At 45.0% G+C, this 15,726-nt stretch overlaps 1 protein-coding gene across 3 annotated transcripts in view; it reads right to left on the bottom strand.

The window, feature by feature from the left end:
• RCAN2 (regulator of calcineurin 2) overlaps positions 1–15,726 on the bottom strand; it is an 81,846-nt gene that overhangs the window by 7,231 nt on the left and 58,889 nt on the right. For all 3 annotated transcript variants that reach the window (XM_048065772.2, XM_013184514.3, XM_013184516.3), the window contains 2 exons: positions 9,451–9,624; positions 7,225–7,396 (listed from right to left, as the gene is read on the bottom strand). In XM_048065772.2, coding sequence (XP_047921729.1) covers positions 7,225–7,396; positions 9,451–9,624 — 346 coding nt within the window. The remainder of the gene's footprint in view (positions 1–7,224; positions 7,397–9,450; positions 9,625–15,726) is intronic.

Below are 15,726 nucleotides of genomic sequence, written 5' to 3'. Positions count from 1 at the left end.
TTCGTGTGCTGCTCCTACCCGTAGGTGAGGGCTGGCATGGCTAGATTACACCTGCTACATCGTACCTACTGTCACAGCAGATTCTGGGGATCCTGCCCCTAAGCACTGGCTGTTGGTCTGAAATAATAAAAGCTAGCAACAGGCTGGGTCTCATGGAGCAAAAAGGAGCCCAGTGAAAACCAATTAGAAGTGAAAAACCACTGGTGTTTACAGTGGTGTTTTGCACCAGTAGTAATGGCCAATGGCGCTAGAAATAAATGCATGAAGAGAAGAGAGAAAGCTGAAGTTCATGGGTAAGAAGAGGGACTAGAACTGAACCTCAGATGTATCTGGTCCAAAGCTGTATGTCAGACCTGCTGGGGTGGGGCTACTTTTTTCTCTTTCGGTCTAGAATTGCTCAAGTAACACCTGAAGGTCCACTGGATTCTGCAGCTTGTCAGCTCCAGACTGAAACATCAAAACTTGGTCCAATGTAGCTGTCTATAAAGGGATCTCCACAAATAAATATATATACAGATACCAGATGGATTTAGAGATTCAAGGCTCCTTACCTGGGGCTCTAACAAATTCTGTCTCTATAGATAAGATCAGAGTACTCTCTGTAAATGCTCATTTGCAGGCTAAATGCTTAAACGGTACATTAGATTTTCAAACTGTCTACGTTCCTTCTTGAAGTCCCACCCAGCACTCCAAGGAGGAAGATGAGTATGTCTTAAATGGAAACAGATGCAACGAGGTTACCTGAATAAATACACAAAGGAAAACGAGGATCAGACACGGGACTTTCAAGCCAGCATTCAGTCAGCTGGCACTACACGTGTCGGACTGTACACAGCATGTGAGTGGTACTGGTTATTAAATTACAAGGAATTAAGACTGGAAAGGAAAAAAAAAGTCCTAACATTTCTGACAGGATGAACTGCTCTTTCAGAAGGGACAGACACTGACAACTAGAAACCACTCCAGGTAATGCGCGGTTATAAATTGGACTATTTGTCATCTCTCTCGTCTCCCAGCCCCACAAGCTGGCTTCAAGTTCAGATAGGCTGACAATGACTGCATATATACCTGGCAGCTTGTTTTTTTTTTCATAAGGCTGCTCTAAAGCCACTGCATATTGCCTGCAAAATAGTCTGTGATGAGGAAGGCAGATTATTTTGCAGGCAGAGGAAGGTCCCGATATATCTAGCTGACCTGTACTTGTGGTACAGCAGCTCCCAGTACCTGCATCGCAGGCAGGAACTGAGAGTACTAGGTGCTGTACAATGAAAGTGAGATGGCACTCCCTACCTCAAAGCACTTGGAGTTTGCTCGTGTTATTAATTTGGACTTGTATTTATCCCCGGCTTTGTGGCAGAGCAATGCATGCTAGTAAGGTGCTGCAGGTCCGCATTAGCACACGCAGACTGTCATCACGCGCTATTTATGCTGAAAAATTCTCGGTCCAAATAAGACTGGCTGGCTTGGGACTAGAGGACGAGAGAACACGTTGCATTTTTGCTTAAAAAATAGAAGGCAGCTACTGAATAATAGCTATAAGTCAGGCATCTTGCTGTGCGAAATATTTTACTGCTGTGATACCATTAATGTTGACATTTAACTGCTCTATTTTTGGCAACCTTTCCTCTGAATCCAAATTGAGCAAAGCATTGCAGGTCTCGCTGATAGGCTGAAAATATAAAAAGAGAAATGGCTTGGTTGTGCTGCGATGAGAAATTATGTGGTTTTTCTTTGCCTATTTTCCCCGCGGGCTTCGGCTAATTTCTCAGCTATGGGCTGACGTCAATGCTGCCAGCCGGGCTCCGAAGGCTCCATTGGTCACTGTCAGCTCCCAGCGGCTCTGCAGCGCTGCACACACACAAAGCCGGGCCCTCTCCTCGTGCGCCGGCGCCTCGGAGGAAAATCAGATTCACTGCCCTCTTAAAAGGGAACGATCCCAGGTCAAATGCCAGGTCCTTTTACCGCTCAAACCCTCCCCACAAGGAGCCTTGCCGCTGCAAAAGAACAGCGGGAATAAGCGCAGGCGCAGGGGAAGATATTCGGATGCCTCTGGCACAAGCGGCTGCAACAGCAATTAATGTCACTTTGCAAATCAAAATGTGAGGCACTCCTAAATTGGGGTTTTAAGGCATACGGTTATTTCTGAGCCTAAATGAGCTGCAGACTCGATTCTGTACTCACAATTATTCATGCCTGCAGAACTGTGGCTCTAGATGCAGAAAACCTTTTTACGGCTGAGCTGGGAGCAGGACAAGAGTAAACAGGGGACTTCTATACAGCTGCACCTTGTTCCTAAACGTGTCGTTTGTATGAAAATACTAAGGTAATACAGGCAAAATAAAAATCCAACAGATACAGCCGGATTACGCCTTCCCTCTGAGTTATAGGGCTGTCCCAAGCTAAGGGTAGCAAGTTGGGTTAAGCAAGATGGTCAGGACTCACCAGCTTCTGCCTGATGCTCTCGTCCAGCTGTCTCTCCGATGCTGTTTGTTATGCATCCTTCGCTTTCTCAGGCCCTACCTTGCCTCACCACTCCTGCTCCTCATACTTGCCTGGAAGAATCCTCAAAGGACTCCTGGGGAAGAGGCCTCTTGCTCCTCCTGCAGTATTTCAGCCACCTCTACCCCTTAATAAGTTGTTTAAATATTTGTGAAGCTGAGATAATAATGGAAACTCGCGTAAATTTATTCAGAAAAATATCACTGAATTTACCAAATATGCTCTAACATCTAAACTCTGCCTTTAGGATGCAACGCAGGGAAGAATTAAGCTGTGGCACATCTATCATATGAAGGTGCCCGAAAATATTCCTTAAAAACCCTTGAAAATAGCAGTGATGCTCCTCTGCTTATTTGTCTGGCGTAAGAAAAAAAGAGGAATTGGAAGTTTCTCCCTTTGACAATGAGTCTGCCTGCTTTCGTGTCACTTGGCACGACCTTCTGTGACCATGTGAACCACAAGCAAACCCGCAGCCTCAGGTGATGCACGAAGGATGACCACAAGAACAGCACAAAAGCAACTGATGATATTTCAGAATTAAAAGTAATGGCGTGCGATTTCCTATCCCTTTGTGTATCACTACTATGACCTTTCATTGATGGTGCATCTCGTGTCTAATGAGGCTCTTTTGTCCAGCAAAGACAACATTCATACGCTTAATTAATAATGAAGGACAGGTAATGATATTGTGCAGCTAACTCATCCCTGATTCCGACTCATGATCAGAGGTTAATGGGTTGAGAGCTGCCCACCCCATGTTAAGTCTGTCATTAGCAGCACAAAAACACACTCCTTTCGTGGTCCCTCCATCCAAGTGCTTTACAAATAATATGGTGCAGACAGCGGGTGGTGCTTGGCCTGGGTGCATGTTTATCCCAGAAGGGATGGAATAACGCATCCCATGGCATTTCTCCTGCATGGATCTGCTGTACCCAAGGTGGAGGAGTTGCTCTCCCAGTCTCTGTTACTGATGTTAGAGAAGAACATCCCTCTCCTGGCGGAGGGAGCACTTTCCATGCAGCGGCTCTCGTGTACACTGCCCCTGGCAAGGGGACGGAAGGACAGCAAGAGCCACCAAACGGAGGGGAGAGGAAGGACAGTGATGGAAAATTTTATCCATCACCCATCTGCTTGTCCCTCCGCCTCCTTTTAATCCTTGCTGGAAGTTGTAGGAAGTATTCAGTATTTATTCTGAATCAGTGAGAAGAAACATGAGAGTTGGAAAACACCTGGGTACAGAAAACCTGCAGTTCCTGACGTGGCTGAAATCCCCGTGTGTGGCATTTGCTGGGCAGGGTTTCCTCCCCATTTTCCCCTTCCCTGTGCACAGGTGAGCAGGGCAGAAGCCATTGTCTGTAGCACTTCAGAACACACCCAGAATGATGCTTTCAGAGTGTGAAACGTACTTTACATCACCTGGAGGGTAGCTTGAGGGCATTTAGGAGGTGCAAAGGTGGAGGATTGGGAAACGTGGAGAGAACCAAACTTGGTACCAGCCTGTCTGTAAGGGCTGCTGGCCTGAAGTGTTCTTCAAACAGGGCTTGAGGCTGTGAAGGCGAGCTGCAGGGAGGAACTGAGGTTGTGGAGAATTTGGGGTACCAGGCTTGAAAGAGACCAAAAAGCAGCACTGGGGAAGGAAAGAAGAAATATGCATGTTGGGAGTGGGTAGGGAGAGGGGTAGGATTCTACCCCCCTTTTGTACCACAGAGGACAGGATTCCCTTGGTGCCAGGAAGGTGGTTTGTAAAGCACCACACCACTACACGGCAGAGCAAACCCAGCTGCCCTTTCTCTGCAGTATGCACAGACCTGCAGAGCGGTTTCCGCTCTTGCAAATATTTCTCATACAAAATTATTTCCTGTGTTCTTCAGTGGGAAGTAGCTAAGACCTTGTACAATGTATAAAATACACGAGGGTCTAGATCAGACAACAAATTGGTGGGTGGCAAGTGCAGGGAAGAGCCAGGTCAAAGGCAGGCCAGGCACAGACACAGCCTGGGCCTGACGGGCAAACGGTCAATCTGCCACCCCAGGTCAGTGCCATCGCTCTGCATCTTCATCACTGTTCACCTACTGGAAGTTCTCGCAACAGCGGACGTGTTTTTCATCAGGAAGATTAATGATCACACTTCTCGGTTTGCAACGTACTGAAGAAATGGCAGGCTAGCGGTCAGAAGCAGGCAGAAGTTCCTGGCTCAGTGACCGAGCCGCTCGTTCCGCTCGTATCTCGCTCGAAGCTCAGTCACCACACATGCAGAGAGTGAAAATCTACACCAATCAACCAGAAAGTAAAGAAACATGCCAAGGTCCTCCCTAAGCCCCCAAGATCCTCCCTAAATGCACCCTCACTGAACTCAGTTTAACGCAGGAGGACCAAAATCCAGCTTCCTTGGTGCACAGGAAAAATAAATCCTTGCCGCTAGACCTTGGAGGTGCTAGACAGTCCTTGGTGCAGCCACGAGGCTGCAAAGAAACACCTGCAAAAAAACAGAGCTAGGAAAAGAACAGCACACCGCAAACCTGTTAACTAACTGCTTGCCTGGTCGTTTTACTCTGGAGTGGATTTCCCAGGCTTGTACCGAGGGATAGGTCCAGTCTCCTGTTGTGTGGCTAGGGTGATTATGGCCAGGCACCGTGGAAGGGGATGACCTGTATTCGTGGAATAGGTAAGGATGTATGGCTCCGTGTCCAAGCAGTGTGTCTTGTGTCTTCCCAGCCATGCAGGTGAGTAAAAGTCACCTTGTGCTGAGGGCACATAAAAATCTGTTCACTGCTTACATGCTTAACTGCGTTTTGCTGGTCCTCGGATATTAATTTCACCCAATCAGTGTGTTTTAAAAATTCCTCACAAATTACAGACACAATACTCAGGCTCTAACGTTGTGACTTATGCACACAGCTGTGCCAATGAGCAATTTTTTTTGGATAGTTAAGCCACAGTTACATTTTTCATTGTGTTGTTTGAATGAAAAAAAATGAACTTACCTAAGGTTAACGGTGTTAGCTGATGTCTAGCAGCATGTTTTACTGCTGCGATACAGAGAAATGAGTTTCGGCGGCGTTTGTTTCTCAATGAAATTCTAAACATAGCAAATGCACAACTGAGAACTGCAACACTATTTTAAAACCGCCGCTGCAGTTAACTAAAATTGATCTCTCTAACAAGTGCTAAAAATAGAAAGAAGAGAGCACACAATGACTTTTCATATCGCTCCCTGCAGGCTCCTTAAATAAGGGCGAATATGACCTTCACGCAAAGCTGTCCCAGGGTGTGGAACAATGAGTGATATTTCACATTCCACTGCTCTAGAACAGCAATTGATTTATTACCCAGCTAGCTAGGGAATTCGTTTACATGTTTCCATTTATAACACTGCTGCATCAAAGGAAAAAAAGGAGTTTTTTGTTTTCCTTTTATTCAGCAGTTTAGAAGGAAAGCATCAATTCTGGAAGTAATAATCTGCAATATAGTACAAAGAGTTGGACCTGACAGCCCTTACCTACGGGCTTTCCTGCTGAAGGGGAATAAATAAAATCCAGGAATCTCCTATTCTGCCCCTGTGAGAGATCCCATCAGGAAAAGATGCAAGAAGATCCTTCAAACCTCCCGAATCAGGAAGCATCTTCCTGCACCCCACGCATTCTGTTGGTGGTTGCAGTCACACAAATGCCCAAATGATGAGATGTCTGCAACCAGCAGGACTCTCAAAACATGAACGCAGCATCTTCACTACAGCTGGGGAGAAAATAATTCTCATATCCCACAAGAATTTCAAAACTGAACTCTATTTTTCATGAGCTGACCCCCACAATTGTTATTAGGTGGGATCTAAAGTGTTTATTTCAGTATGAAGGTAATTTAACATGCCATTTTTTCCTTACAGGTTACAAATGTAGATTAGACTGCTTTCTAACTTGGCCCTGGAACTGGGACATTTTCCATTTTGAACATTTTAAAAGGGATGCTTTAACAGCATTCAATGAAAACTTTTTGTAAAGATGACAACTAAATCAAAAGTAATCCTCTCCTACGAAAAGCGCTGGTTTCATCAGATAAGCATTTTCTAAGGGAAAGCACTGTCTCAGAAATCCCAGCTAGCTTCAGTTCCTAGCATAAGCTGAAGACAGAAAAAAGTCTCTCTGCATTATCCATTTATATCCATTCTTTGATAGATGCTACAACTTATCCCCTGTCTTCTGCACACCACTCTCAACAGAAAACGCGCAGTCCCAACAGAGCAATCCTGCTGGGGCTGGGGAGTGGCAGTCCTCTCTCTCAACAGACTTGTTAACATGAGAGATTCTCCACTCTGTTGGTGATGCAGTGATGCTTAAACACTCGATGAAGTATTCTGCATCGTGAAACGCCGTACGGAGCAGGTGTGATTTAAAGCAAATACTCTACTCGTGGACAAGCATTTGTCCAGTCCCTACACAAACCATCAGTTGTCTCAGCGAAACAGAAGCACAAGCACAATAAATTGTGCAAGCAAGCTTTGATCTGCTATTCAAACAACACTTACAAGCTGCAGATAAGATATAATTATGCAGGTACCTAAAGTAAAGCTCATTTTCAAGCAAAGAACCAGTTGGTCTGCATCAACTTAAACCCAAAGCTGTAATCCAGTTTACAGGCTTTACCCCAACTTCCTCGAGTTATCCTCCACGCTGCTATTTCTCATTTGGTTTTGTCCAACATTTTTTCACACAAGGACCACAGGCTTACCTGGTCCTAGCTTAGAAACTGCGTAAAGGAGGTCGTAGTTGATGACAGGTGTTGCATCATCTATTGGCTGCCACCCTACAGGTGGGGAGGCTGGAGGCGAGATGAGAAACTGTTTTGCAGGCTGTGGCGGAGCCAAGTGAAGCTTGTCTCCATCTGTCTCAGAGGTCTGAATCTTTAAAGCATAACAAATACACTGTTTAGTTTAGGATGGGGAAATGGAATGATTGCTCAAATCATGCACTTCTAATACCAAATGCCACCCAGGCAGGGTTTCAGCATCAGTCTCAGCAGACAAGGCCTGCAGATGAATTTCCCCTCAACCTTGCAGATGGTTCATCTACAGTAAATACGCTGTGGGGGGCTGTTACATGAGCAAAGCTACAATGTTTGTGCCTGTTGTGTATGTTCTCTGAGAGTAAGAGCAAAGCTTTGGTACCCACAGTTGCACATTAAGAGACTTCTGAGGCTAGCAAGATATTGTGATCTACTTGCTTACAGTCCTAAATAAGGGCAGCCACTAGATTAGAAACCAGTAATTCTTGCACCATGGCAGGAATTTCAGAAACTTTTCTGAATATTTGGTTTCTTTAGTTGATGTGATAAAGGAATCTATCCTGTTCCTTAGTCGTTTGCAACTAATTATACTCATTTTATTTCTATCTTACTTACCTAGTTTAATTCTTGCTCTTTTTTTTTTTTTTTGTCTATTAAAGAAGCCTCAGCTTAAATGAATTATGGCACAGCTACAGGCATACCTGAGCAAGTTTAAAACCAACTTGGGCCCAGAAGCAATAAACTGCATTCACATGAAAGCAAGTTCAAGATAAACACTCTGCTATTTCTGAATGGATTCTGCAAAAACCTGGTTTAGGTCTCTCCACTTCATGTTCCCCAGAATTTCTAGTTCTGGAAGTGCTGATTCAGTCTGGCTCGGGGCCATACACACACACACAACGCTCCAGACACTGTGCTGCTTCCACATATTCATTCCCTGGACACTGCTAATAAGCTCTTTTAAGACTGCATGCACTGGAGAACACGGTGCAGATACCTAAACAGTTTTGCAGGAAAGCAGCTTGGCTATGGAGAGTAGTCATTGTTATGCAAGTTGTTCTTTTTCCTGGCTTATCTCAAATTTCCTATTAATCTCTTGATTGTTCAGGTGGAGTGAAATGACTCTCCAGTCTGCTTACCAGCAGGTTTTGAAACCTTTCAGAAAAGAATCTGAGCCAGATCTAGGAGTTAAGGGCCTTTAAAATGGGACTGAGGTAGATTTTCAGCACCTAAATCCAGCTGTAAAATCTTCTGAACCATCTAGTCCGTTAAGCATATTGGGGTTTTCACTGCTGCAGTTTCCCGTCTTCCTGAGAAGGTTCTGCTTCTGCCTAGGCTCAGAGCAGCTCCTGTCCTGCCCCAGATGTAGAGATTCAAAATTTAACAGCCTCTTAGCTTAATTAAGATCTTCAAATGAGGCTGCCCTTAGCCTAAGGCCTCTAAAGGACTGATCTGGCAGCTCAAAGCACACTCCTATTACTTACGGGCACTGGGGAGTATCCCACAAGCCACACTGACCACGGCTATTTATTAAAATACGATTAGAAGAGGTGGTGGTCAGCGCTCTCAAGCTCCCCCATCTTTCTGATTCCTGGCTGGGAAATCTGAATTCTCTTTCCCTTGGTCAAGAAGAATCGAACCTTCATCTTCCACTTCCAACAGATGGATATAATCACTTATCTCCCCCAAGCTGGGGGCATTCTTCTCCCCCCTATCTTCTCCCTTTTACTTGAAATTAATGAGTTCCTTTTTTAGCAAATTCACGCATTTATTTTGTTAGGGAAAAAAAGGCTGGAGAAAGCCTAACTGTGGCTCAGGGCTGCAGCCAGATAATTCAGCCCTACTTCTTTTATGACCTTACATACTTTACTGCCTTTTTTTTTTTTCTTTTATGGCTAGAACGTTACCCACAGAAAATACCAGATGTTGTAAATCAGTTCTAAGCTATGTAACTTGTGTGTTGAATAAGCAACCTGGGTCCCAAGTGGTCCTTTAAATTAACTGTAGACCCGCAGGGCAAGTACAGCTCACGCAACATAAGGATGTTTGAGTAATCTTTTAGCACAAATATTGGGCAAGGGAGAAACTTTTATTGCTTTTATTCAGCTTTATTGTACAATATTTCTGTAAAAGCTATGCACTAACACAGAAGTAGATAGGAGATTTCATTACCTGTGCGAAATACAACTTTAACTTCTTCCCTCTGAACTGTGTTTCATGCAGCTCTATCCTGGCACGAGCGGCTGATTTGGGACTACTAAAATTTATCCGCACGCGTCTGAAGCTCTTAAACAGCTGGAATGTCACACAGTCATCGTAGGCACGGAACAAGCCTTCAAATTTCTCCTGCAAATGAAAAAGAAACAATACTGAAGATTAGCTTGGTGTTGTGTCACATCAGTCTGTTAAAACACGATCTGGAACTTGAGGATGACCGTTTAACCAGCAGGTCTCAGCCTTGGGGGTGGCTGTCCACGGATGAATGAGGGCTCTGCGAAAAGAAGTTACGGAAAGCATCGGTCTGAAAGCGCTGACCTCTGGAAAATATTTGAGGGAAGGAGTTTTCAAACTGAGAACCCACCGGCTATTAAACTTCTCATAAAAGTTGAGCAAGACAGTGATAGCATAGCGCTTTTTGAAACGAGGCTGAAAAGGGCAGAAGGCTGAGAATACCAGACAACTGATCTCATCTGTACAAAAGCAAACACTGTGCACAATGACAACAGAGTCAGCAGACACAGCCAGGCCTGCTGGAACTGAGGGCTACATTCAAATCAGCACTGTGGGGTCGTTTTGCATTGTATAGTACGTTTTTCTGCGTGTTTTGTCATTTAGATACTTAGAGCAGATATAGACCTAGTCCTTCAGAGTCAGCGTAGCAGCAGGAAAAAAATGATTAGATAGGAGAAAACAGTGACCTGTCCTAAAGATAAATTTCAGGCTTAAAAATGTTTCGCTATAGAACAGCGTGTTCAAAAGCACGCGACACAAATAAGGATATTTTAACAGTGTGAGAGAGGTCTGAGAGGTACCAAATCTCTGGATCTGGAAATCAGCAGAAATTCAAGGTACGTTAGCACCCCTGGAGGATCAGGCTCCCTGTGTTTTCTCTGTAAGCTATGGGCACACAGACTAGCGTCACATCATCAAATTAAACTGAAGACCTTGAATCAATTCTGATACCTGCACGGGTCTTTTCATGCACACAAGCAAATATTCATAAATGTTAAGACCAAAAAGGAGCAGTTATTATGGAGTCTAACGTTTGTGCTTCCTCAGACCTGAGGCTGCCATCCGGCGAGGGCCATGTGAAGTCCTAGCATTTTAATATCTGTGATCAAGACTTGGAAGTCTTAGAAGATGGGGAATCAACCAGAACAAAACCCCTTTTATTAAGAGTCCTTTATCCTGCAAAAAAACTGTTTGAAATATTTCATCCACTGAAGGCTATTATGTCAGGTGGAAAATAACCTCACGTGTGCTCTGATATATCTGCAAGTAAGCACTTTCTTACGTATTTATGTAACTTCTGTTCTCATGGAGGAAAATAATTTCTTATCTCTTAGAGTGGCTAACGGGCAGAGGCTGCAGGAGACGAAACAGAAAACCCAATTTGTGTAATCTGATCAATACTTCGGCCCTCATCTGCTATCTTCCAAGCAGGACAAAGAGTACAAAACTTCGAAAAACGTACCCTGAAGAACCACAGGCAGCAGGGGGACACGAGCAGAGCTGCGTCCTCGTGCCAGCACCAGAGGCTTGTTAAAGAGTTAACTGGAAAGCAGACCAGTTGCATGGCAAAGACCACGAAACCTCAACACGCATGTTCCACATTTCCTTTCATTCACTGCCAGCTCTGTGGTCTTCTTCCCCATAACTGATACTCCGTCCCTGGCAGCCTTTCAGAAGAACCTCCCTGTGGTCTATTAAGCTTTCATGATTTTCATTTCATTTCGCCTGACCTCGCTCACCTCTTCCTCTCACCACAGGGGATACTTTGAAGGAAAAAAAAAAAAAAGAGAGAAGAGAGCTCAGTGGTTTGGTCGGGGGCGAAGAAAGGCACACAGCAATCCCACAAGCAGCAGGAAGCCCATGGGTTTGCACAAGCGGGTCTAGTCACAGCACCTAGCATTTAAATGGTCAATATATCACACCTTTGTTTGATGTGGGGTTTTTTTAAGACATTTTTCTTTTTTATCTTACTTTTTTGCACCATTTAGTTTTCCTAAGTCTGCCTCGGGTGGCGTTTGGCTAAAGGTCAGCCAAACGCAGCAGTCGCCGCAGCTCTGGCGGGGTTGGGATGCCGTCCGTGCAACCTGCAGTGACCTGGGCAAAAGGGCTGGGGAGGGAGACAACAGGTCAGGGGACCCATGTACACGGAGAGCAGGGTGTAGAAACACGCAGGGCTCTGCATAATCTACGTAACAGATAATATCGAGTACTCGGGAGGTAACTACCTATTGCAGCTGGCTGTTTAGGAGGAAGCAGATTCCTGTTTTCTTGCACTGGTCGGTCTCACGCCTGCCCTCTTCTTGCACAGCACACGAAAAATCAAAACATGGAGCCCAGCCCTCGCTTAGGGCCACGATGTGGGACAGAGGGGAGGGGAACCAGCCTCCAGCTCATCCCAGCACCGGGCACGGCCACTGCACCAACCAAACCGATCCGCACATCCCCGTTTTGCTGCCTTTTCAGCTGATAATCGTAATGACCTCAGCAGAGGTCATTAATCCCCAGCTGCAGCTAATGGCCCTCAGCTGCATCTTGAGCCGGCCCAGCTCCTCCCAGCTTGATATTAATTCCCAGGAAGTGCCTCATGCCTTAATTGCTATGGCCTGCGACTTCTGATAGCTGCTGAATGCACTTAGCTGGATAAAAGTCCTTCAGAGCCATTCTGGTCTGGAAGAGAATGTATCGTATACGTCTTAAAGACCTTTAGCAAATCCTCTCCCTTTCAAGTCTGGTGGATAAATAATTCAGGACTCAATCATCCCAATTCAGGGCTTTTAAAGCACTTTTACAATTGAGGATTTTTAAAATGCTTTTAAGTCTCTAAACTTTCCGAACACTTTTTAAATTTCTGAATGAAGGAGAGAAACGTCTGAGTTTAAGCTGTAGCACTGCTTATCTTAAAGTAGAAAGTGAGTCAAAATGCAGAAAGTCACGGAGCTGTGCATTTATTTCCTGTACCCTGGCGGTCTTCATCCACCCGAAGTATGTCTCTGTGGGACCCAATTAATGCTCTGACAAATTTCAGTGGTGTTCACTTGACCAGCACTGCAGTTCCCATCCGCTCCCCTGGGGGCTCTGTGCCCCCTCTTCAGCATGGGCTGCCTTTCCCCACATCTCACCTGCAACCTCACCTCGGCTCCCGTATCCCATCGCTCAGCACCCCTAGCAGTTCCTGGGCTTTTTATTATAATTATTAACAAAATTAGAATGATGTAGAAACACCGTAATGACAGCTGCTGATTACCTGGGAGCTGGGGGTCGGCCTCTTCTCACAGGTAACCAGTGACAGGACTACAGCGAATGGCCTCAGGTTGTGCCAGGGGAGGTTCAGGTTGGAAATGAGGAGACATTTCTTCTCAGAAAGAGCAGTCAGGCACTGGGACGGGTTGCCCAGGGAGGTGGTGGAGTCACCGTCCCTGGGGGTGTTCAAGGAGAGGTTGGACATGGTGCTTAGGGACATGGTTTAGTGGGTGACATTGGGGGTAGGGGGGTGGTTGGAGCAGGTGATCTTGAAGGGCTTTTCCAACCTGAATGATTCTGTGATTTATGACAGCCGATGTGAGGACGAGCAGAGCACCATCCGAGGAAGCAAGGGGTGCTGCAGTGACACCCAAGCTCCAAGTCCCAGAGTACAAGAGCAAAGGTGAGCGTCCATGGACTCAAACCTTAGTGCTGCTACTAAACGGGAGCCTGCCTGGGGAGCCAGAGCCTGCAAGGCGCACAACAGAAGCCACTGGTGAAATGCAGCCATGAGGAGGCAAACAAAGCACTGGATGCGTCTGGGAAAGTATTTCCAGTAAAGCAAGGGAAGCATTAACAAGTTTATATAAAGCCCCATTACACCTCATTAAGGTTACAGGCTTTGCTGCCTGCATCCCACAAAGATTAAGCCAAATGGGAATAGGTTCCCATAAAGGCTACTAAGATAAAAGGAATGAACAACTTCCCGAGTAAGAAATTAAAATGCTTAGTTTATTTAGCCAAGCCAAGCCAAGCCATGGAGAGGAGGCATGACTGCCATCCGTAATTTACCAGAATGGTGCAGAGTAAAGAAAAAGCTATTTAAACTGGAGGGCTGCGTTGGCATAAAACAAGCGGAAACAATTGGGATGAATAGGTTTAGTCTCGAAGTTAGAAAAAGGTTTCAAACACGGGAGTAATGACTCAGAAACAGCCTTCCAATTACAGCAGCAGTGGCGAAAGGCTTTCTGAAGATGGCATTCGGTCAGTTCGTGCAAGGGACCACGACACAATATCGACGCAAGCACTGCAAACCACGGCTGCCTGAATTAGCAAGTGAATGGGGCTCTGCCGCAGCAAGTTCCTTCCAGTGCTGTGTCCCCGTGATTTATTTCCAAACACTTCGTCCCTGAATAGCTCCGCTGGTATTGTGCTCACTCAGGACAAAAGCCAAAGCCTAATTCAAATCAATGGAAGTCTTTCCACAGCCATCACTGAGCGCTGGATTCGAGCCCTAGAGCTCCAACACAAATTACATTTTATTCTTCAGTATGTTTACGCGCATTATCACCCTTGTTACACATTTGATTTAGGAGATGGTTGTGATTTAAAACTTCAGTCTAATCCTTTTTCCTGGAGTTTTGTAGGCAAACAAAGCAAACGTTTTTTCAATTTCCATTTTTTTTCCGTTCATTTATATAAAAGAGAATCCAAGTAACTAATTGCATGCAACAACCAAGACATAGTTTATAATTATGAAATAGGTTTTTTCCTGAAATGAGTTCTGCATTTGATATAAACTTTCCTAGAAGAAAAACTCCTATCTCAGAGTCCGATGTCTTCTGTTTCAGCATAGCCACACTGGTTGTAACACCACAGAGCTCTCACGGAGCACCAGATGAAAGATGAAAATTGGCAGAACATACGGAGGCTGTGCTCGTAGGAGTCAAGGATTGATTGAAAATTGAAAAAAAAAAATTTTTAAATTGAAAAATCAATTCAAAATTCCCAGTTTACAGCAATGAGGATGGGCTGGCAGCTTAATCCTAGAGGGACAGAGTCACTGAAGAGGCACACTTCTGTGTGTACGTATGTATCTATATATACACGAGATGCTAGGAAATATCATCAGGAAGTAATTTCAAGATTGCGATGTGTCAGTGCCACTTAAAGGGTACCATAACGAGCTAGTCTGGCTGTGTACGGCTCTTGTCAGCCAGGATCAAGAAAAGTAGAGGCAGGCTGGAAAAGCAACAGAAGGGGACTGCAAGGATGGCCAAAAAAGTGGTGAGCCCAATGCGGGAGGTAAAGGTGGATGACCTCTGCTTGGGACACAAAGCAGCGTGTCTCCAGCTACGCCTAAATGTTAAGAAGTTAGGAAATATTGTGAAAGGATGGGAATTATCTGCATTAAAATAACCAACAGTGTTGGTACGAAACAGACTGCCTATTAAAAGATTTAGGCTCAAATTCAAGAGGCTGTTTTGCATTTAGACCAGTAAAATGTGGAAATGCCACTGGCCCAGAAGTACTAAAAAGGCTAATTACTCTCAAAGGATAGGAAGAAAAGATTATGGGACAGCAATATGCATTTCTCTAATTCCGAAAGTCCATAAAAAAGGGGCTCATTTCTAAAAACGTGTCTAAACAGAACTTCAAAGAATTCAGTTCACCTCAGGAGCTTTTAACAATGTGCGAACAATTAGCGAGGTGGTGCTTGGTCTGTTCTCCCACATGCCTGGTGACAGGATGAGGGGGAATGGGCTAAAGTTGCGCCAGGGGAGGTTTAGGTTGGATGTTAGGAAGAACTTCTTTACTGAAAGGGTTGTTAGGCATTGGAATGGGCTGCCCAGGGAGGTGGTTGAGTCACCATCCCTGGAGGTCTCCAAGAGACGTTTAGATGTAGAGCTCAGTGATATGGTTTAGTGAAGGACTTGTTAGGGTTAGGTCAGAGGTTGGACTCAGTGATCTTGGAGGTCTCTTCCAACCTAGATGATTCTGTGATTCTGTGAATTATTTCATGAGCCTCAGAGGGCAAACAGGCAGTTGGAGGTAACCCAAGTGAAGTGTGTAAATTCGTTACATGAAAGTAGCCAGTGTAAACAGCAGCCTAATCAAAACTATCACATTTTCTAGTTCTAAAAATGTAAAATCTGCCAGGCAGCTTTGGAAGTGGGTATGAGAAAGCACTACTGATTCTCAGTTAAATTCCAGGAGTGATGGAAAGGGCAGAAATAGTTTAAATCAGTTATGATG

Source organism: Anser cygnoides, chromosome 3 (genome assembly GCF_040182565.1).
Source record: "Anser cygnoides isolate HZ-2024a breed goose chromosome 3, Taihu_goose_T2T_genome, whole genome shotgun sequence".
NCBI lineage: Eukaryota > Metazoa > Chordata > Aves > Anseriformes > Anatidae > Anser > Anser cygnoides.
Note: the sequence above shows the minus strand (reverse complement) of the source record. Positions and strands in the feature narration are given on the sequence as shown.